Source organism: Panthera leo, chromosome A2 (assembly GCF_018350215.1).
Source record: "Panthera leo isolate Ple1 chromosome A2, P.leo_Ple1_pat1.1, whole genome shotgun sequence".
In the NCBI taxonomy this organism is placed as follows: Eukaryota; Metazoa; Chordata; class Mammalia; order Carnivora; family Felidae; genus Panthera; species Panthera leo.
The window spans coordinates 113,326,994-113,349,824 of NC_056680.1; the positions used below are offsets into that span (position 1 = coordinate 113,326,994).

General features: G+C 41.6%; 1 protein-coding gene and 1 long non-coding RNA gene across 2 annotated transcripts in view; one reads left to right on the forward strand and one right to left on the reverse strand.

Moving 5' to 3' along the window:
• Positions 1-22,831, reverse strand: part of RAPGEF5 (Rap guanine nucleotide exchange factor 5) — a 225,865-nt gene that overhangs the window by 56,315 nt on the left and 146,719 nt on the right. The window contains exons 10-11 of the mRNA XM_042919932.1: positions 17,282-17,409; positions 16,748-16,836 (exon numbers count right to left, since the gene is read on the reverse strand). Coding sequence (XP_042775866.1) covers positions 16,748-16,836; positions 17,282-17,409 — 217 coding nt within the window. The remainder of the gene's footprint in view (positions 1-16,747; positions 16,837-17,281; positions 17,410-22,831) is intronic.
• LOC122208664 lies at positions 1,640-17,075 on the forward strand. Its single transcript, XR_006197317.1, has 5 exons — positions 1,640-1,955; positions 2,821-2,898; positions 7,560-7,706; positions 12,166-12,214; positions 16,776-17,075. It is a non-coding gene; the product is annotated as an uncharacterized LOC122208664 (long non-coding RNA).

Sequence of the window (22,831 nt, forward strand, 5' to 3'; positions counted from 1 at the left end):
ATTTGGGCAATGCTAAGAGAATTCAGGAAGGAGGAAGAGAAGAAAGACACAAACAGGAGAACAGGGAGACATAAATGTCATAGAAGCCAAAAAGAAAGGACGAGTGGAAGAGAGCACACTGTGAGTGTCAAAAGTTGCTGGAGGGAGGTTCATCAGCCTGAGCATTCAAAGGTCACTGGATTTGGTGTGTAAATGGTCCCGGTCTGGGACACAGGGAGAGATACCCCTTGGAAAACAGTAGGGGCATGCCCTTTTAGTCCTTTAGACTGAAAGGAACTAGGGATAGTCAGATAATCAGCCCTCATACCATCTATCACACTGTTTTCCCCCAAAGACTCTTCTCGCAGTTATAGCTCATTGATTAGTAACAGCAGTTGCTCTCACAAATAAGCCGGGAGGAAAAATTTCTTCATGATCAATCCAAGTATCATTTTATTTAACAATATAGATTAGAACGTGGAAGTACCACGGGTATGGAGCTTTCAATACCAATCTGCCAGCATCTACCAACAAAAATTAATATCTAGTTGCAAGATGCACTCAGTCTAACATAGTCAACTGTCGGAGGTGCTCTGTCTCCTATGATTAACATCACACAATACATTCTTAAAGATACGATCTAGGTTACTAAGTGCTTGTTAACTCAACATTCCAAAACTTCATGAAACAAAGAAAACACTAATTTAAACATTAAATCTTAAATTACAAGTCTGGGGCCTGGTTATTTCAAGCAATAACTCTAATACTGGACTCAGCTTAGGACAAGGTATGATTTTTTATCTCCCAAGCACCAAGAAGAATCTCTATTATCGGCTTTCTTCCCAAACTTGAAATATATCACCATTCTGGATGTTAATTTTTCCACTCTGGAAATCAGAGGAGTAAAATTTTATTTATTTTTTTGTTTCTGCTTAACAAAAACTCTAGAGATACGAGAGAGCAAGAAAGAGAGAGGAGAGAGAGAGAGAGAGCAGGGGAGGGGCAGAGAGAGGGAGACACACAATCTGAAGCAGGCTCCAGGCTCTGAGCTGTCAGCACACCCAAAGCCTAATGCGGAGCTTGAACCCACGAACCATGAGAGCTGACCTGAGCTGAAGTCAGACGCTTCACTGACTGAGCACCCAGGCACCCCCAAAAATATGATCTTTAAGAAATTAAACACAATTAAACATAACTAAGCCTCTTTCTAAACAATCTGGCACAAGATCTTATATAAATTGAAAATGTCTAATATAAGAAAATTTACTTTACTCTAAAATTTCCTTTACGGTTTAGTCCATGTTTAAAAATGTTTCTAAGACAAATATTTCAACCAGTGACTGACAGCTGGGACACCTGTGTGCTCTGGGTTCCAGACCAGCCAGGGGAGCTCTTTTCAGTAACATATGGCTGCTTTCTTTCTCACTCCAGTGAAAGGGAGACTGGTGCATTACAGTCACCAAGAAAGGTTTGGTCACAACTGTTGAGTGAACACCTATGGCTTGGGGTTGAGCACTGTGCTCACTGCTATGAAGAAGGCCCAGTTTTAAGGCCTCAACTTTCACAGGGTTTGGAATTTAATCAGTGACATCATAAAAGGACCACATAAGGCAGCCCACTAGCAGCAGATGAATATCCCATTCATGGGAATGTCTGACCAAACCTCCACCCTCTCTCCCATCATCCCCCACCCCCATCCAGCACACGTTTTAGCCCTAGAGAACCCCAAATTGTCTTTGAACCTCACCTATTCCTTAGTGTGCCCCAGGAAGCCAAGGGTAGCATCATTCTATGGGCAATGAGGAAAAGTAGAGAAGATAGCTATTCTGTTTCAACATAATGAAACAGCCACCCTCGACTGACCACATACTGGGGGCTGTACCATGAGCTTTACCCACATGATCTGTGCTCCTCAAATTCTTTCTAGGAGGCAGGTCTTGTACTCTGTTTTGCAGAATGGTGACATCGAGTCTGAGGTAAGTAAGGTGAATAACTACTAAGTTGTTTCAAGTTAGTATCATTACGGGCCTACGTCCCAAGGCAGGCTGATCCCCAGCACAGGATTTCACTGAACTCTGCTCTTCTGAGGCTGTGAATCCAAATGGTCCATACTGGGGGTAAGGGAAATGGATGCACATGAACATCCACTGGACAGATGGACAGATATAGGAACTTGGCCTTTTTATTGGCCTTGAATTGCCAAAAATGCCCCTATAAAGTCATTTTCCATCTATGTGCCAGTATGCTGGAGTTCCTTTATGCCTACCCGAAATTTATTTTGTTTTTATTTTCTAGTGAACACCTGACAAACAGCAAATAGCTATACAGGATCAGCCAATTTCCTTTTCTAAAGGCAGAACTGACAATCACACGGGAGAATTAAGATAGTCCACAAACTCCTAATGCTCTTAAGATGTTTTAATGGCCATTTACACATAATTCTATTTTAGAAGGTTGAAATGTAAAGGCAGAAACTGAAACAATGTTTTAAAATGGTCAAACCATAGGGGCACCTGGGTGGCTCAGTCGGTTAAATGCTGACTTAGGCTCAGGTCATGATCTCATGGTTTGTGGGTTCAAGCCCTCCGTCAGGCTCTGTGCTGACAGCTCAGAGCCTGGAGCCTGCTTGGGATTCTGTGTCTCCCTCCCTCCTGCCCTTCCCCCATTCACACTCTGTCTCTCTCTCTTTCTCTCAAAAATAAAATAAACATTAAAAAAAATTTTTTTAAAGGTCAAACCATAAAACTCTTCCTTTCTTTCTAGATGAACTTTTCCATATTAAACATGACAAATACTGAGAATCATTAGTCACATTTTATTTTGTCCTTTCTTTCTTAAAAGAAAAGACTGACTTCCACATCAAAGTCTTGGCTGTTCCTCACCTCCGTGACCACCTCTGCCTATCCCTCCAACATCTGGGTAAATAAGCCATTAAACATGTACTAACTGCCACTGGTTAAGATATTTTTGTCTTTCAGCTAAAGGCACTCATATAAATTCCTTTGTCTAAAATGGTTCTAATAAGTTAGTTTTGTTTAGAAGTAAATATACTACTCACACATCTAAGAACACCCTTAGGCCTTTCTCACAGCATTGGAATCACAAGATTCATGGTGATTTGACCCACATCGAGCAGTTATGTTACAGGCACATAAGAGTTCTGAAATATCACCAAGAATATAGTAATACATACTATAAGCTATCTTTAGGAGAAGAAATTTAATGTGTGCTATTGTTAAACTTCATTGAAACCATAATATGTGAAATATTTTTTAATATATGTTTCATATGCTTTGTGAAAAATATTTCTAACAACTTGTAGGGAGAATTTTGGTGTGAAAGATGTAGAGTTCTCAAACATGAATGCAGTGGCTCAAATCAGATACGAGAAAGGTACTTACTATTAAGTACTCTTTGCACGTTAATAATACATGAGATCACTGTCAATAGTCAGTGTTGAGAAGACTACAAGAGCAAATCCAAACTATTTTATAGGCTTTAAAAAATGATCACACAGTGCTTTAAATCACAATACATTTATATTCCTTTGAAGAGAAGAAATATATAATCATGGGTGCACCTGGGTGGCTCAGTCAGTTAAGCATCCGACTCTTGATTTTGGTTCAGGTGCTGATCACACGGTTCTGAGATCAAGTCCCCCATGGAGCTCTGTGCTGACAGCACGGAGCCTGATTGGGATTCTCTGTTTCTCCCTCTACCCCTACACCCTGCTCATGCATGCACTCTCTTTCTCTCTCTCTCTCAAAATAAATAAACTTTAAGAAAAATATATATATAATCATGGCCTGGGATCTAAAGTATCAAAACAAACATAAGCTTCCATTTATTAATTTATTATTAAAACAATTTTTTTTAATGTTTATTTATTTTTGAGAAAGAGGCATACACAGAATGCAAGCAGGGGAGGGGCAGAGAGAGAGGGAGATACAGAATCCAAAGCAGGCTCCAGGCTCTGAGCTGTCAGCACAGAGCCCAATGCGGGGCTCGAATCCACGAACTGTGAGATCATGACCCAAGCCAAAGTCGGACGTTCAACCAAATGAGCCACCCAGGCACCCTCATAAGCTACCCCTTATAAAAATTACATACCACTTTTCATTTGTTTAGGAATCAAACTTTGATTTTTCTTGGCCATATTGCTCCCCAGATATTTTAAAACCAAACAACATATTCCCAGCTTCACCTGCAGCTAGATATGGCTATGACTAAGATAAAAGCAGAAGCTGTGCGTGATGGACACGTGTGTTCTTGACCTGCTCCATCCTGCTATCTGGACTGGGATGCTAGCATCCGTCTTGATTTCAGAACATAAAGGCCAGACTCCAGGGACACTGGAGCAAAGAGCTGGAAGGAGTCTCAGTCCTGGCTGATTTCAGAGTGGCCTCACTAGTTCTACCAGCTCTATACTGCACTTATTTTTATTTTCACATGAGAGAGAAGTATCCTTCCACCTTAAGTTACCATCAGTTTTTCTGTTACATACAGCCTTCCTAATAACAAATAATAAATTAACAAATCATATATACACAAAGAACATTTTCAGGAACTCAAACACATGATAAGCAGTGCTTCTCACGTTTCTCTATTATCAAAGCAGGAAAAGCACATTTAAGGAGAGATAAGTATTGTGAATTTATCCTGACCTCACTACTGTGGATTTCTAGAATATGCTGATGAAGAACACATTTGCCTTGCATGTTTTTCCCCCCAAAAGAACAAACACACTCCCTAGGAGACTATAATAGAGCAAATTGTCATAACAATTCTGAGATGTGTGCTAGCATTATGCCAGTCAGCACTGGCAGAACTTGAGCTAACTAAAGTATTTTTATGGAAGTCAACACAGTGGTAAACAAAATGGCTTGCAATGCCTTTAAATTCAGATCAAATTGCAACAAGACACAAGAGGGTGTATTTTCTATGTCCAACTCTAGAGAAGAGATCCAAAATTAGCGCGAAAAAATCTTCATCATGTTTCTTATTTTTTCTTGACAAAACACGTTACACTATATTGACGGTATCTATATCGATATCAAGCAAGACAAGAAAATTTAGGGGCAAAAATTTAACTCGCTTTAAGTACGAAGCAAATCTCTCTTTATAACAAGTATATTTAAGGCACATTGAAAGGCACGTAATCACTGAAGGAATAGACCAGGTGCTTTAATATTAGAACTGCTACCTATCATGAGTCCTGATACATGTAGCCCTTGCACCAAAAACGACATTCACTTAAGGCTGAGAACTTAAGTAGAGATACCCAGCCAAGTATGCAATAGGCAATTTTAACTTATACTTTTCATCTTCACTCTAAGTGAAACTCATTTACAGGATTAAAGGATTTAAAAGATTCATAAAGTATCCTGTATGAAGACAACAGACAAGAACAGTTAAGTCTGAAGCAGAAAAAGATACAGAATTGCTCTAAAAATAATTTTCTATCACTATTCAGATTACAATAAGATATTTTGGGGATTACAAGATATTTTAGTTTTCTACATTTTCTGTTCACTCATATTTAACCATTCCCTCTAATTTCATATTTATTGAAAGATTTGGGGGAAGGCCTGCCAGCCAAGAAGCAGCGTTATGTGTAAGGCAAAAAGCTGCAAACAGAATGAAAAGAATGGTTTCAATTGTAGAGCAAGAAAGCCCCAAGGGCAGAAAATGAGGATAATGGGAAATGGGAGGGGAAGGTTATAATGAGAAAGACTGCAAAGAGAAATGAGAAAAAGCTCAATTATAGGTATGCTAAAGGCAAAAATTCTCCTGCTCAAAGAATATCCCTTTCAGACATGTGGTTGTCAATTACAGCAATTCTGTGGCACTGCACCCTTTCAATGAAGCAATAATTCGATTGAAACATGCTGTGAGATTAACATGCGGTGATTATAATCAACAAATTGCCATTCACTAACATTTCTCCCTCACACTTAGGAGACTACCTCAAGTACACACTCTTCTACAGAAAAATCACTTAGAATTTTTTTTTTTCTGATAGAATGCTAGTTTTACTTGAGGAAGATGGCATAGCATTTTATGATTAGTTTTTTAATGTTTATTTATCTTGAGAGAGAGCAGGGGAGGGGTAAGAAAGAAGGGAGAAGGGGAGAGGGGGAGAGGGAGAGAGAGACAGAGAGAAAATTCCAAGCAGGCTCCATGCTGCCAGGGCAGAGCCTGATGTGGGGCACAACCTCACAACTGTGAGATCATGACCTGAGCAGAAATCAACAGTTAGTCGCTTAACCATCAGAGCCACCCAGGCGTGCCGGCACAGCATTTCAAATAACACAAGGACATCGTATGATCTCACTTCAAATCTTTCAAATGTCTGGGGAGGTGACACACAAGATCTCTGAGAGAGAGAGAGAGAGAGAGAGAGAGAGAGAGCGAGAGAGAGCAAGAGAGACACGGAGAAAGAGAAAAGAGGTTTTTTCATCCTTTGACATTGACTTAGACTCCAGTAACTTCAGTTGGTGATGTTACAGTAAAACTATGGCCTTGCTAAAATTACTAGATTGCCAATTCTATTGACACGGTATATTTTATCTTCATGAATTTTAGAATCTGTTGCTCCTTCCAATTTGCTACTCCAAACATGCCTGTGTTATACCACACATTTAAACAAGTATCTGGAAATGCAGGGGGACACCAACAAAATCGTAAGTGTCTGCAGTGCAGTATTAAATATACCCAAAGACCCATAACTAAGAAAATATGTTAATTTTACAAACTTGGGAGATTTGGGAAAAGCATCACTTTTTTAAAGGAATAGAAATCCATTTTCTTTTTAAAACAACAAAAAGGAAACAACAAAATATAAGAACAAAAATCAGTACCGAACTAACTGAAAATCTGTACTATAGAGATTCTTACTAGGTATATATTAGGGAGACAATATGAGAACTAAACAAGCTGTTACCTTTCTCAAATTTATTTTTATGAGAGAAAATTCAAGTTATACTGAGGATCTGTGTTTCAAAAGCAACCTGCATCCTGTATCAAAGAGACTCGATAGATTTAAGACAGTATTTTCTTCCTGTAATAATAAAGCTGAAGACTCTCAGGGCTTCATTGATTCTACATGAACTTTGTGTCTTATCAGACAGGGCCTTTTATATAATTTATATTTCAAAATAGATTGTAATTTTATATATTCAGATTCTTTGAAAACTGACAATTCATGTACCAGAGTATTTTATTATTTGTAATAATTTATCCTCCAGCCATTCTAGGAAATTAGAAATTTACTCAACGGTAAAGAAATACCTAAGGTTCCTAACGGTGTCATCAAATTGGGCATCTGAGGTGAAGGGAAAGCAAATAAAATGTAAATAAGGAAAATAAAGCAAATAAAACGTGCAGCAGTGAATGAAAGAGAAAGCCCATTCATTTCTACATCCCTCACACTGGGTGCAGTTTACACAGAAAACCCCTCATGGTTCACAGTTTGAGAACATCACCACCAGGACTGACTTTACAGAAACAGCAGTCCCATGTGAATTTCATTTAGAATTCGTGTGAAGGAAACTCTGAAAGACCCTCTGCTTCACCTCCAGGCTCTAGGATAAGAACTTCACTCAAACCATCAGAAAGTGGTGATATTTTCCTTATAAGTATTCAAAGAAGAAAATCTAGAAGCTTGTTGAGATGTCCAGGTTTTTCAACATCCTTAGAGTCAAGAGGCTTAAGACTTAACGTCTCAGGTAATTCTTGCTCCATATGTATTTCATTTTCCCTTTCTTATCTTCAGATCCTCTTGAAATTAATTTTCCATAGCCTACAATATTTTAGTTTGCTTCTAGTGTGCTCTAGACTATAGCTGAACACAAAATATGGGAAGAGGTTGTGTGGATTCAACATGAAAATGATGCAAATTAAAAAAATGCGTTCCAGTGATCTGTTCACATTCTAAATATGAACTGTACGCCTGGAAAGTATGCTGTACTCCTACTTATATCTTCATCCATTACACACCTTCCTTTGCCCATTGGTTATGCAGTAATGAAACGTTCACATTTCCATTATTAATCAGTGTATGTTAATGACCTTATGCTTCAGCTCTGTCTCACTTCATTTCACCTTGCTTCATTACCAACAAGAGTATTAATTAACCCACGATCTACTGGCAGCGTAAAAGCATCAATTCCCTTGTTATCATACATAATATCACATGTTTAAAGGTGGTGTGAATAGATTAGATCAGATGGTGAGTACCTCAAATGAAATCCACGGTCAAAATATGATTTTTAATCACTTCTCATGTAAATGTTCTGACATAGCATCAGCTAGTATTAGGGTCTCTTCCTTCCCTTCTTTTGTAACCTTCTTGAAGCCCTTAGCTCACCCAGTGGCCATCCTGCTCACAGCTGGAAACCAAGAAGCAGGTCTTTGTGCGGAGATTAGAGCACTCTTAAGTAGCTACTGAAGCACCTGATTTGGGGTTTATAGCTAGAGTTGAATGGTTATGTTTTTACTTCCATTATGCCTTTTATCCATGACTCTATTCACTAGAAAAAAAATGATCTCTGGAATAAAGCTAGGGATACACCTGGGTTCATTTCCAGATTCAAATGATCATTCTATCTCTGTAGCAGTTTAGTTAACTTCTTCTACCTTAGCTTCTATGGCCATGAGATGGGGATAATTATCCTGTAAAAAGATCCATCTGCAGGGCACCTGAGTGGTTCAGTTGGTTGAGCATCCAACTCTTGATTTCAGCTCAGGTCATGATCCCCAGGTCATGAGATTGAGCCCCACATCGGGCTCCACACTGAGCATGGAGTCTGCTTAAGATTTTCTCTCTCACTCTTTCTCTTTCTCTCTCTCTCTCTCCCCCCACCCTCTTCCCTCCCTCTCTCTCTCTTCCCTCCCTCCTCTACTTGTGCATGCTCGCTCTTTCTCAAATAAAAAATAAAAAGTTTATGAATAAATAAAATAATCCATCTGATGGAGAGGATGTTTGGATAAATGGAGGGCTATCTTGAGTAATTTCCAAATCCTGGCTCCCGAATCTGGAAGGGACCTCAAACATCACGTGGCCTAAATCCTCTGCTTTTGTTAATGAGGCACCTGAGAAGAAAACTTCTACATAATTCTCATTATCTCATTATTTGTCAACATTAATTTACAAAGTTTCCCAATGCTTCAATTATGGTCTCCGTAATAATTCTGCGTATTAGTAACAGGGAGGGAAGTTAAGGGAATTGCCCCCAAACCAGACCAAAACAAAACCCACAGTACAGAGTATACAGCAGAGCAGAAACTATATTTTCCCATGAACACTTTTACCTCCAGCTTTGTCTCAAAAGCACTTTGGGGATTTTCATGGTAACTGTGGATAGCTATCTCAAGCCTTGGCTTTATCTGGCAAAGTAAGCCTTCACTGAGCAGCGATGCTCAGCATCTCAGGCATACCCACGGGGGCTGGAGTTGGTGCTAATGAGTTTATTCTGCTGTTGACTTTTTTATTAAAGCATGTATGCAAACAAAATTAACCTCATATTTAAATGTGGCAGTTTCATAAAGCTGAAAAAGACCTCAAATGGCAACCTATCTAGTTATATGTCTATGAGAAAGTTATTTTCACAGGTGAAGATGTTAAAAGATGGTATCAAACATTTCCGTGGATGCAGATTCTACGGCTTCTAGTTCCAGCTACTACATCTGGGGACACCTATACCTATTTCAAATTTCTTTGTTTCTTTTTTAATCTTTATTTTTGAGAGCTAGAGACAGAGCATGAGCAGGGGAGGGGCAGAGAGAGAGAGGGAGACAGAGAATCGGAAGCAGGCTCCAGGCTCCGAGCTTTCGGCACACAGCCTGATGTGGGGTTCAAACCCATGGACCGTGAGATCATGACCTGAGCCGAAGTCAGTCACCCAACTGGCTGAGCCACCCAGGTACCCCATCTTCTTCTTTTTTTTTTTTTAATTTTTTTCTTTTTAACGTTTGTTTATTTTTGAGACAGAGAGAGACAGAGCATGAACGGGGAAGGGGCAGAGAGAGAGGGAGACACAGAATCGGAAGCAGGCTCCAGGCTCTGGGGCTCGAACTCACGGACCGCGAGATCATGACCTGAGCTGAAGTCGGATGCTTAACCGACTGAGCCACCCAGGCGCCCCCATCTTCTTCTTTTTTATTAATGTTTATTTTTGAGACAACAAGAGAGCTCGTGCACGCACCGTTGGGGAGGGGAAGGGAGACAGGGAGACAAAGGATCCAAAGAGGGCTCTGCATTGACAGCCTGACAGCACCAAGCCGGATGTGTGGCTCGAACTCAGGAACCGTGAGATCATGACCCGAGCCAAGAGTCAGACCCTCAACAGACTGAGCCACCCAGGCACCCCTCAAATGTCTTCCTTTCTCCTTTTTCTTCAATTAAGTCTATGTCCTTTGGTTCTGAACTTTGTTGAAAATAACCAATCGTTTCATGTTAATTCTCTAAAATACTTTAAATACATCAAAATTTCCTCTAGCTTATTTTTAAAGACATGCGGATATAGTGATCCTAAAATAGTGCCTGTAATGATACTGGTTAACATTTAATATCCACCATTTTCCTATTTGCTTTTTTGTCTGAATCCTCCCACTGGAATATAAACCCCATGAAGGTAAGGAGTTTGTTTACAACTGCATCCCCCACATCTAGGACATAAAGAAGTTAAAGATATTTGCAAAATGAAGGAATTAATTATTCCTAAGGTATTCATTCATGGGCATACAGAAATTGAGTAATTAAAAATGCACGGTTATATTTTATCACAGAATTAGTGTATAAAGTTAAAAGTAAATTATGGGGATGGCTAGTATAAAAGATAGGATGTAGTGTATTTCACCACTGGGGCAAAACTGCCACTTTTCCTTGGCAACAGACTATTTCTGAATATCCCAAGATGGCTTGGTAATAAAATTCTATAAATGGATTTTACTAGTAGGTGATAAATCAAAGCCATTCTTTGGAAATGTTATAGTATATAAATTCTCAAAGGAACTTAAAAAGTTTCCCACTGAGCAAGGTTATACACAAACACACATAAATCACCACCAGGTATGGCCACTGAGCATGGGTTCCAAGCTTCCTCCCCCATCAACATTCTAACTGCTTTGAGTCCAAAGACAGGCAGCAATAATAGAATATGAAGGTAGACTAAATAGCTAACATCCTTGTACAATGGGTAAGTGATAGTGATTTCAGCGTAAAGTGACCACAAGCTTCCGGAACTGTCTGCATGAATTCTAGGGTCTCTCCTCCAGATCTGGAATTCTATGGTTCTGTGACATTTGGAAAGATGTTGATTAGATCCTTTTGAGTGAAGGTGTTTTAGTGATGAAAGATATCTCAAAGATCATCTTTTGTATGGTTTGCTCAAGGTCTCAGGAGCCCAGATCTGGGGGGGGGACTCCAGACTTCAGAATCTCAGTTTAGTACCCTTTCTACTCTGCCATGTGCAGAGTTTTCCTCCTTCCTAAAAACACTATTTCTTGCAGAAGTAAGCATCTTGGCTGTGAGACATAAGGGCCACCCAGGGATTTTTATGGTGTGACAGAATCCTGCCAAAAATCCAAGTGGGTTTGGTTCACTCTATCATCACCTCCTCATTCCAAACACTGAGAAGTCGAATAAACAGCTGTGTGTCCAGGACCTCCGTCTCCCCCGATTTTTTTCCTTTTTTAAAAACATCATTTCAGTGGATGGACCAATCGGGTAGGTTTGTAAATTGTGAAATTCTTAGGCTGCAGAGGCTCAGGGATAGGGACCAGTGGACATGAGGCTGACCAGTGGACATAAAGCCCCGAAGAGGGGTTGGAGAGTAGAGGGGAAGTGGAGGAGAGGGGAAATGATGCCCCTCACTCCGAGGCAAATATATATTTGAAACTATTAGAAACTTGGAATAAATCTTAAAAAGCTGCTGGGGGTGGGGTGGTAATGAGACAAGGTCAATGTTCTATTTCCGTGGCTCTCCTATCTGGCTGCATATCAGCATCACTTGGGGAGCTTTTAAAGCCAGTAAAGCTTAGGTCCCATCTCAGGCCTACTGAATCAGAATCGCTGGGGTGGGACCCAGGTGTACCACCATCTAAGAATTTTCTATGCCTAGTCTCAACAAGTTTTAGTTCTGCAAAAGCTATGCTTCACAGTTAATACTGTCTTCTTCTTCCCAGAGGCAGCCTGGCACAGAAGTAACAAAAATCTTTCCAGAAATCCTAAAAGGTAAGGGAATCAAGGAAAAAGTTCACCTAAATTATCTTCTCTCTTTCCAATGACCGGGAGAAAGGCATTCTTAATTTTTCTTCCCAAGAAATGTGCATCAAGTGCTTATGACAGGCTTGGTGCTAGCCAGGAAGAAGATTAAAAGAGTTAATAAAAAATGAAGTGCCTGTCCTAGCTTTCCTGAAGGTTCTACCAGTGCATTGCCCTAAAAAAAGCCATTAAGCTGGCAATGCAGATTAACTTCTGGACTCTATTGATGGAGTGAGACACCCCTAAATATAAGCCAGGTACTTTCATTGTTGCCTCACTACAAAGATAAGGGACTCAGTGCCTCAATGATGTGCTCAACCTCCTAGGTGCTGCTGAAAGCATAGCACCAACACTGAGGCAAAAGTAGGCATTTGCACACCGAGTATGCGACCACAGACTATGTGAGTTACTTGTCAAGTAACCAAACCAGCCACACTCTGAAGAAAGCAGGTCAAGCCTAAAAGGATTGAGCTGGTCCCAACCATCCTATTCTCTGTTCGCTTTTCTTAAAAACCTGTAACCTTGAGTGCGTTTGCTTCAAAAGGACGCATAAAGAATAAGGAAATGGAAAAAAAAGAGGGGAGCAAATAATGTATTTCCCCTTGTGTTCTCCCTGAGGTAGATTTGTCATAATGCAGATTCAGAAAGAAAAATCAATAAGAAGGTTTTTCTTGATGTAATCCATCCAATACATAATTTCCCCCCTACTTTGAACCAGAAGTCATTATTCCCAACAGTAGCATCCCTAAACAAAACATATTGTATCCTTTCCAGGGAGGGCAAAGAGTTAACTAGGAGCAGGAACCCTGTAGACCTTACAGACCAGGGCTGGCTGGGGGGTGGAGGGGGTGGGAGGACTCGCTCTTCTATCCCTCCAGCCTCTACTCACAATTCCTTGTTTTTCTTTCTCCTTGCCCGCTTTGTAATTGTCCTGGGCTGAGAATGCTCAGTGATGTCTACCCTCTGGGAAGATGAAAGACAGAGCTGCTTGATTTTTCCCTGTCATTCCAAATGTTTAAGTCAGAACCTGAACCTTGACAGAAAAGGTAATCTTTGAAAGCTGCTTCTGTCACTTTCCATGTTCAGAAATAGATATCCAGTGGCCGGTTTTTCCATCTGAAACAATGAAGAATCATTCATTCATTCATTCATTCATTCTTCATTCTACAGCTAATCGTGCAAAGAGCCCTTATGCCTAGTTCTATAAGGGAGGAAAGGCACACATAGAGGGGATTATGAGAAAACACACATGCTATGCGTTGTGTGGAACTAACCATTTAGGGAAATCATTAGTAGGCTGCTTTTAAAAAAGCATCTCTGACATTATTTTTGCTTTTAAAACTCAGTTTGACTTCATTCATACGGTGATAGAACACTATATATTGTTTTCTATTCTGGACTCAGGTAACAACAGGAATACATTAGGTCAACAGCTCTGCCATTCTCTTTCCTATTCCGTTCAATTAAGTCAACGTTTTTCCACTTGCACGTTAACATCAATTAGTAATCACTTCAACTGCTCCTCTGTGAGTGCAGAAGGTCTTTTATTGGACCTTGCACTTACATTTTCACAACCAAGTAACTTTTGTGGCAGAGGGAGGGGAAATTACATCTCTTGCACCATTATTTTCCCCAACCTCTGGTGGGTACAGGAATGTAAGAACCCAGAACAGACTCATCCCAGTCTCCAGGAGCACTTACGTCCTCCCACATGCCCTTTCCTCCTCATTGCCATCGAGGCCATGTGGACGACCACCATATGGCCCCAGCTGGCCCCATATGGCTCCCTCTCTCTAAAAGGGGTGCTCAAGAACATAAAAACGCTGCTGTATACTTTTATTGCAGCCCCTTCTCATTTTCCTCCATCTGTCTTCCATATGTTTATACGATGCTATTAGGCTCTTGCACACATAGGCCTTTTATAATAAGGGTTGCCAGCCTGGCCAAAATAACTAAAATTCACCTCTGTTGGTAACAAGAGGCCTCGGTTACTTTAAATATGAGATTCATCTAGTATTCAAACTAGAACAAACTAACAACCACTATTCCTCAATTTGCCCACGAAATTTATTTTATTTATATATATATATATATGATACTTTTTCATTTTAGCAACAAAAACCACATGATGGCTTTTCTGTTGTATTTTCTCCAAGTGCTGTATGTGAAGTTTTGAAGAACCACATGGGACTTCACTTAGGCCTCCCTATTACACACCCATCAATCTCATAGGTTTGACTTTTCATTTTCATAAAGTTCTCCTTGAATTGGAGGAAAAGTTGCTACTATGCTTTCTTCAAGTGTCACTACAACAATCTGAAGTCTCATGCATCCTCTGAAAACTCTGAGGAAATGAGTAAAAATGAGGAGAGGCTGACCTTGACAGGTGTCTTCTTGCCTGGCTTAGGACAAGCCACTGAGCTCTGGTCCTCTTTGCTTTGCTTTGCTTTGCTTTGCTGAGCACACGGCTAAAGTGACACATTTGACCCCAGTGTTGGTATAACAGTCACTAGACACCACGCACAACATCATTTCCAGCAGTGGCCAACTCCTAGCATTAGTAATCAGAGTGATTTCTCATTCCCAGTGTTAAACAGTGGGAACTTGTTAGTTGCCACCTAGGCCGTCTTTCTCAAAAACCCAATGGGGATTAGAAAGAAAGAAAAAGGAAATCAAATTAGGACTAACACTGGCTGTAATAATTTTTACACTTATCGGGGAGCCTGGGTGGCTCAGTCAGTTAAGCGTCCCACTTCGGCTCAGGTCATGATCTCGCGGTCCGTGGGTTCAAGCCCCGCGTCGGGCTCTGTGCTGACAGCTCAGAGTCTGAAGCCTGCTTGGGATTCTGTGTCTCCCTCTCTCTCTGCCCCTCCCCTGCCTGCACTCTGTCTCACTCTCTCAAAAATAAATAAACTAAAAAAAATTTGTAAATAATTTTTACACTTACTAATATAACCTAGACACAAATTCTCACATTATAGAGAACTGTGGGTACTATTAAAAAGAAGCAAGCATTCAATCTCCCCAAATATGTATCCACATTGAAAGGTGTCCTTTTGCAGATTATTTCCTATAACCTAGTCCAAACCACCTGTGTAAACCAGTATGGTAATCAGTACATGGAAAATTATGCCCAGTTCCACGATGATTGTATCTGCTATATATAGAACATGGGAATAGTGATCAAATGCACAAAATATCAATCAATAGATATGCAAAAACAAATGCCAGCAAATGCCATGAGAATGTTTCTCTTTCAGCCTGTGTAGAAATGACAACTAGTGATCCCCCCACCCCCTGCCAAACATATGCAAAATAAAGTGTCTATTTGAATACTGAGATCAAAGTGTAACATTACTGTAGGATAGGAGATTAGGTCATTTTCCTTTTCTTGTTTTTAACTCACTTACACATTTCACACAACTTTGTTTCTTGTAATGTCCTTCACAATGCAATTTAGAGCCAGACATCAGGTTCGGACAAAAGGAGAAGAGAAAAAAAACAAAACAAAACAAAACTACTGGGACCTAAGGAAACTTGCTCCCACCTACGCTGTCATTTCACAATCTTTCCTACAAGGGAAAAACCTAAGGTGTTACCCTGCAGGAATTCAACCTACAAACACTTTTTATTGATGCAGTCAGTATACTGTACACTGTGCGTATCACAAGTGCTGTGATAACAGCAAAAAGTGCATTTTAGTCAGGAGATCAAGTTATAGACAGAGGCCTATTCATCGGAATAATGTTCCATGCTGGAACAATTTACAAATTCGTTAAGAGAATTTTGGTTAAAAGAAGTACGTACTTGCCCTTTGGTGATAAAGGAAGCATGGTTAGGTTATTTTGTAAATGCAATGATAGTGTTTCCCAAAATGCAAGGGTGACAAAGCTAAATGGGTATTTTGCTCCCAGATTAAAGAGAAAGGACAAGAAGTCTGATCAATAAGCCTTCAGTGAATTATAGTTTCTGGTCTGCCAAGCTATGAGGATGGTATTCTGCACAGCAGGGCTTGCTCTGAGCAGTCTGTAAATCACCTGGAAAAAGGCAGAAGTTGCTGCGAGGCTTATAGTTGCTGAGTAGTTGCATTAATTGTTGATGTTTCTGCAGGGAGGCTGCTCCCCTCAGCTCAGCACTTCCCACAGGCCAGGTGAATGCTTGTCGCTTGTATTTCTTCCCAAGGAACACTGGCTATTAAGATGCTGGCCTCTTGCCAACTGCCTTTAGGTGAGATTCGGTAAAAATTGCCAAAGACACAAGAACATCTGCCTTCTTACCGTTTTCTTTGTACAGCGACTTCCCAGGCAGCTGCTTGGATCTACATGTGTCCATTTACTGGATTGAAACAAAACAGCACGAGGCCAAGGGGGGAGGCGCACAAAGCATATGTTGTTTCTGCCCATGCTGATTTAGGCTACAGTGGGAGCCTTGCCCCTAAGGATATTGACAAGGGCAGCCGCAGCTGTGAGTCTGGAAGCTGGAGACACCCCCCCCCCCCCTTACCTGTTTCTTTGTCCTGGACTTCTTCCAGGTGCAAGTCATTCAAAAGGTGCTCCAAAATCTTCTCGGGGGTCCCGGACACGACCACGTATCTGTCAGAGAGCAGAGAGTCCACGGAGTCATCCTCGGTGGAAGACTGCGAGCGGCTGCTCCATTCATCGTCCTCATCCTCCTCGTCAATGTATTTGAAATAAGGCACATCGAAGGTAGGCAAGGGCAGCTCTCGGTCTGAGAGCGCTGCGGATTCCTTCCTCTCTAGATGAGGGTCAAAGACCCTCAGCCGGGAGCTGCCCATTGTGAACGACTACTAACAAAGGCATCCCCTAAGAGCTAAAAGATCTTGCCATCTCCGTCCTTTCGCTGGGAACTGAGTCCATCTGGCTGCCAAGAGCTCTGCAGTCAGCTAGAACGCTCGAGAGGCGGAGAGAAAAGAGGGAGGGAGGGACGGGAGGCAGCGGGAGCGAGTGAGATGGAGCGAGAGAAGGGGAGGCAGGCAGGGCCGAGGAAACAGGAGCGCGTGCCGCGGTGCGAACTCACCTCCAATCACTCTCCGCGCTGCCGCTGCCGCCGGCCAGGGGGGCTGGGCCACAGCACTGCACCTTCTTCAGCACCAGGACGTTCCTCTCCTGCTCCTTCACCTGGACCGTGGCCACTTCCTCATCCAGCTTGTTTGGGGATGGAGCGATGGATGGGAGGAAAAAGAGAGAGAAAATTACACAGACAAAAAAAAAAAAAAAAAAAAAACAAAAAACCCAAAACACAAACAGAACAAAACAACCCCCCACCCCCACCCTAGAAAAAACAGGAGTAAACTGAAGCTGGGTTTTCTCAAGTTGCTTTCCACCATGATTTCTTTAAAGATTCTGTAAAAAAGAGAAGTCTGCTCAGGAATCTCCCTCTAATGGTAGAGTGTCCAGGTTCAAGTTCTATGGACACATAAAGCATTTGGGAGACATAGATACTGTAAAGGAAAAGGGAAAAAGTAAATAAAGTGGGGCTTGGATTCAGAGAGTTCACTTTTAAAACTACCTGAATGATTTGAATTAAGGAATCCAAAGTTCAAAGTTTCAGAAAAACACAACATATTAATTGCACGTGTCTTCTCTTTTGTCTTGTCAATGCTTATTAAACATTCGCCATATTAAAACTGGCAAGTCATAAATCATTTAAACACTAAAACAATGAGCAAGCCCTATTTAGTAGTTATAGTGAACACATACTATATTCATTTACATCACAGCCTTACTTTAAAAGGTGGGCAAAAAACTGCCCATTCTATCATTTCATTCATCCCCCCCCCCCCCCCGACATAAGATGGTCTTCAAATTTATCATGTACCAGTTTTGCCGGAATACAAGCAAAAATGGATCTCTAGTTAAAATCTCATCTAGGCTGAAATTCGCATGTCATGGGTGAGTGCACTGACTTTCTTCACCTCAGTCCCTTTTAAAAAGGAGAGAAGGCTGAACAATCACTCATTTCTGCACACACAGCTTCCACAGCCCAGAGCCTGCATGGCCCGCTGACGCGGCTCTCTGTTGGAGTCCGGCTCACTGCTGACCCAGCAGTGTAGAGCCCGACCCTGAGGGATGAACACTTCCAGAGTACATAGTGTGAAATTCTCCCAGTGTGTGACACCCAGCAAGGGGAAGGTAGTCCAGGAAAAAAAGAACTGTAAAATGCATGTCAGAAAACCTAGCTTCTGTATTTCTGAGGATTTGAGCAAAAGATTCAAGCAAGAAAAGTTGATAGTAAGTAGGCTTCACCTTAAAAATGATGTCACCTCTTTCAAAAGGGAAACTTGCCCCAGAGTTCCTACCATGTTTCTGCCACTGGCAGAAAATCCAACCTAAAATTAGGTGCAAACATTAAAAACAAAATTTTCCCCAATGGGTAAAATGTACTAAGTCCGCTATACTTTATTAATCAGCGCCATAGATCTAACAGAGATGTCAATGTATTTTATTCACCTTTCATAAGGATACGAAGGCACTTATCTTGCCTTAAGTGTCAACCAAATCATTGATAAAATTATGGTTTCAACTGTTGATGTCCTGATTCCCAAGAAAATGTAGAGACAAAAATAAAAAAATACGGGTCACTGTAAACATTTTATGATAATTAAAAATATCTTTTTGCGGCAAATAATTTTACTATGTAAAACTGGTGTATTACATTTCAGCAAGGTCAGACGCTCAGTTACTGTGGCAATTAATGTTGGATATTCATTGTTAAACTCCCTGAGGACGGCAGTGTGACTCCTGTAACATGAATACCAATGTGTAATTGCTATCTTTCATTTCTCCAAAGGGGTTCTTTTGTTATCCATGTAGTTGAAGTGAAATAAGGTGGCTGGAGAGAGGGGCATATATTGACCAAAAAGAGAAAAAAAAAGGCACAATATGGGTCTGAGATACTGAGACAAGGAAACAAATAATTCACTCAACAGTAGATCTGAAAGGACAAAAATCTTTCCCTGGTTTTCCTCTCATCGTAAGCCAATATTCATTTTATATGAGCCTGCTGTCATTCTGAAGTACATTTTACATTCTACATGCACGTGATATATGGCATTATTAACTTCCATGGGTCCCGCACATACATATGGATGGGAAGGGCTTCTCTAATGTCTGTGTAACTAATATGTATTACAGGGCTGTGCACAGAGCAGCCACACTCTGCTGGGCAGGGAAATAGCTGAATCATATTGATGTACTATCAAGAGCATCTTATGTCATAGTGATAGCTTCCATTTTGAAAACCTGTTAAAAAATAAAGGAAAAAGCAGAAAAATCGATGTATAAAGGGAGATGTAAGTTATCTAAAATTGCCATGAAAACATAAAAATCCTATGCATTATATCTGGCTTTCAAAAAAGAAGAGACTATTAATGCCTCGTGACCCATGCACTCTTACCTAATTGCTCTTCCTGAAAAAGAGCAGAAGTACCATGATTGAGGTTCTGAGGATGAAACTTCCTTCTGGTGCTTGCTTGGTCAAGGATAAAAGTATTTGGAAGGTCTAATGATGGGAAATTGATCAATGACAAATAGTTGGTCAAGTGTATGTAAAGTATTAAAATGGTTAATTTATAGTCAGTCATTCAACAAATAGAGGGTCTCCTACGGACAAGGCAGTGGGCTGGATACCGAGTGGGAGGCAGAGATGAGTAAGCCAAGTCCCTTCCTCTTAACTAACAAGTTAACAGGCTCCCTAACAACGTAACTGTAACTTTGTAAGCACCCTAAGATGAGGCCAAATACAAGAACACACAAAGATAGAATACATGGGGTGTGATAGTCAAAGATGACTCTGGGTGACAGGGAATGGGAATGCCATGAAATGAGACAAAAATGCAGAGAGAAATGGGTTCTGGTGCGACTGGTGAATCTAGTTTCAGATAAGTGATGTTTCAGAACTGATAATACATCATGCTATAGATACTTAGCAGGTGGATACTTAGAAATAATGAACCAGGCTTCTGGTAGAGGTCAAGGGCAGAGACAAATTTGTGATTTATTCAAGTTTTGGGAGTGGATGAGATTGTGAAGGGAGAAAAGGAAAAAAGGGAACTATAAAGATGGGGCTAGGGGAAGAAAAAAACACAGAACGTAGGGGAAGAGGTAGAGGGTCAGAGTCTTGAGGAAAGCTAGTTGTAGAGATTATGAAGAAGTAAAACCAAGATGAGCCCAAGAATCTGTAGGGCATGGTCTCAAGAGACTCAAGAAAAAAGGTGGTCTGTTGCTGTAAAGTTTACAAAGATATGTCTAAGAAAAAGAGATGACAAGATCAGTTTGGTTCAGGGGTGAGAAGAAAGTGTTAAGGTGTGAGTGAACAGGGAGGAGGTACACGTATGTACACACACACACACACACACACACACACACACACAAACACACACATGAAAGAACACTTCCTGGGAACTGAATTATAAAGGGAGGGGGTCAGATTGCAGAGGCTGTGTGGCTGGGGAAGGAAGCAAGGAGGGGGATACGGGAAAGAGGGGACAAGATCAGGAACACAGTGGTGGGGTTAGGCTATAAGAGGATTGGCATTTCTTCCCCTCAGAGAAGTTCAAGGGAAGAAGCATGGATGGAGACTTAGAAAAAAATAAAGTAGGGAAAAGAAGGAAGTCAAAGTAGAGCATATGAGATGACATCTATCTTCTTAGCAGAGTGGGAACTGAGATTGTCTTCTGGAAGGAGGGGGTTCAGGCTAAACTTGGTGAAAACATGGGAGACAGCAGGACAGACAACAGGGGGAAAACAAGTTATGAAAAAGAGGGTTGTCAGGCAGCTTTGTAGACCATTAGGGGTAGAAGCACATGTTTATGGTCATGTGCCTTTCTGCTGAAGTACTCAAAAACAGAGGGGAACAGCCAATGATGGGGCACACCTGAAGAATGTGCTGGCCAACAAAACAACAGGAGGTGACAAGAGAAGGGATTTGGGGTGCTGGTCAGCATACCATGAATGCAGTTCATCACCACATAGTATCTGTCTGGCGAGGGAAAGGAGCTGATAAACTGAGAAAACATGGAGGGGCTGAGGATAAGTCCCCAGAGAGCTAAGGGAGCAGGGAGGTGGTGGGTGAGGAAGCAGGTGGCAGTTTTGATCAAGGAGGCAAATATGTAAAGTGGAGCAGTTCAGAGTGGTAAAGACTGAGAGAGAGAAAAGCAGCCCCCAATATTCGGGAGCTGGCCTGGCACTCACAGTTCAACTTGGGGTTCTCCTGTGAGCATCAGTGACTATGCAGAAAATCGACATCAGACAAGGCCACTCTGTGACTGTGATGGAACAAACACAAGGCCACAGGGTACACACATCTGAGCGCAGACAAAGCATGAATGTTGGCCAAGCCGGGGTGGGGGGGGGGGGGGGAAGCCCAGATAATGAGCAACTGCTGTTTCTTTTCCAATTACCACCTTAGTTTTGCTCTAGTCTGCCTTCCCTGTAGATAAGACTAAAGATATCCAGTTAGAGAGTTACCCCATTTCCTGACTGTGAAGCCTTGCTTCTTTAAACCCACCCCCAAATCAGTGGACACAAACCCAAGTCCTAGTAGGAGTCCTTTCTCCTAACCCCTAACCCCCCTCCCCCCTTCACACTGAGCTACCCCACAGCTCCCCCTGGTGTGAGATCTCCACCTCGGCAACAAGCAACAAACCCAGCTTGTCTGCCTACAGGTGTGTCCCTGGTGGTCTCTAGCTAGAGGACACAGACAAGCGTTAGAAGATGCTTCCTTGCCACTGATCTGGAGTGCTGTGGAGATGGTGGTTACCGGATTCAAGGACAAAAAAACAGAAACAAACATTTCCTTGTCAGGGTCAGGAGAGAGTCATACACAGGAGTGTTCCTGAAAGTGGGAAGAGACTGCAGGGAACAGGGCTCATGACATGGTAAGGTAGGAGACAGGTAATAAAGCTACTGAGGAAAGTGGCAGAGCGTGTGCAGTGAAGGAAAGATGACCTGCGCAAGTGGCACAGGCCTCAGGAGAGAAGGGGCTTCTGCAGGTGCCACAAGATGTGGGAGGGGAAGAGTGGCAGAGGGTGGATTCCCAGAGGGCACCAGGCTCCTTCATGCCTTTGCTTGTGGTGGTCAGCCCTGGTTTGTACATGGTCAGTGAAAATTTCCACCTCTTCCCAAAACGCACTTGAGCCTCCAGATGAGCAGAAAAGAGTTCTTTCCCTACTCTTCTGAATTGATGATGGGAAGAACAAACTCCAAAAACTGAGCCAGATGGATTCTTCACAGCTGTGCCTATGGGATGCAGTTTGGGAAGAACAGGGAGGTGAGGAAATGGTGTGTGTGTGTGGGGGGAGGGTTCAGGGCAGATAAATGATTACAGGGAAGGCGTATTGATCACAGAATTATAGGACCACTGAATAGAGCCCATCAGGATCATGAACACAGAGGAGGGCTTTCCAAGTTTTCCTGCTCCTCACCTTTGTTCCACTCTTTGGACAAATAGCTCTGATTTATTTCCTTTTTCTGGCGACACTGCTATCTTGCCTATGAATTCTGAAAGAATTATAGAACCAGTACCTTTGACTTACTTTAGATTACCTTCCTTGATCATGATCAGCTT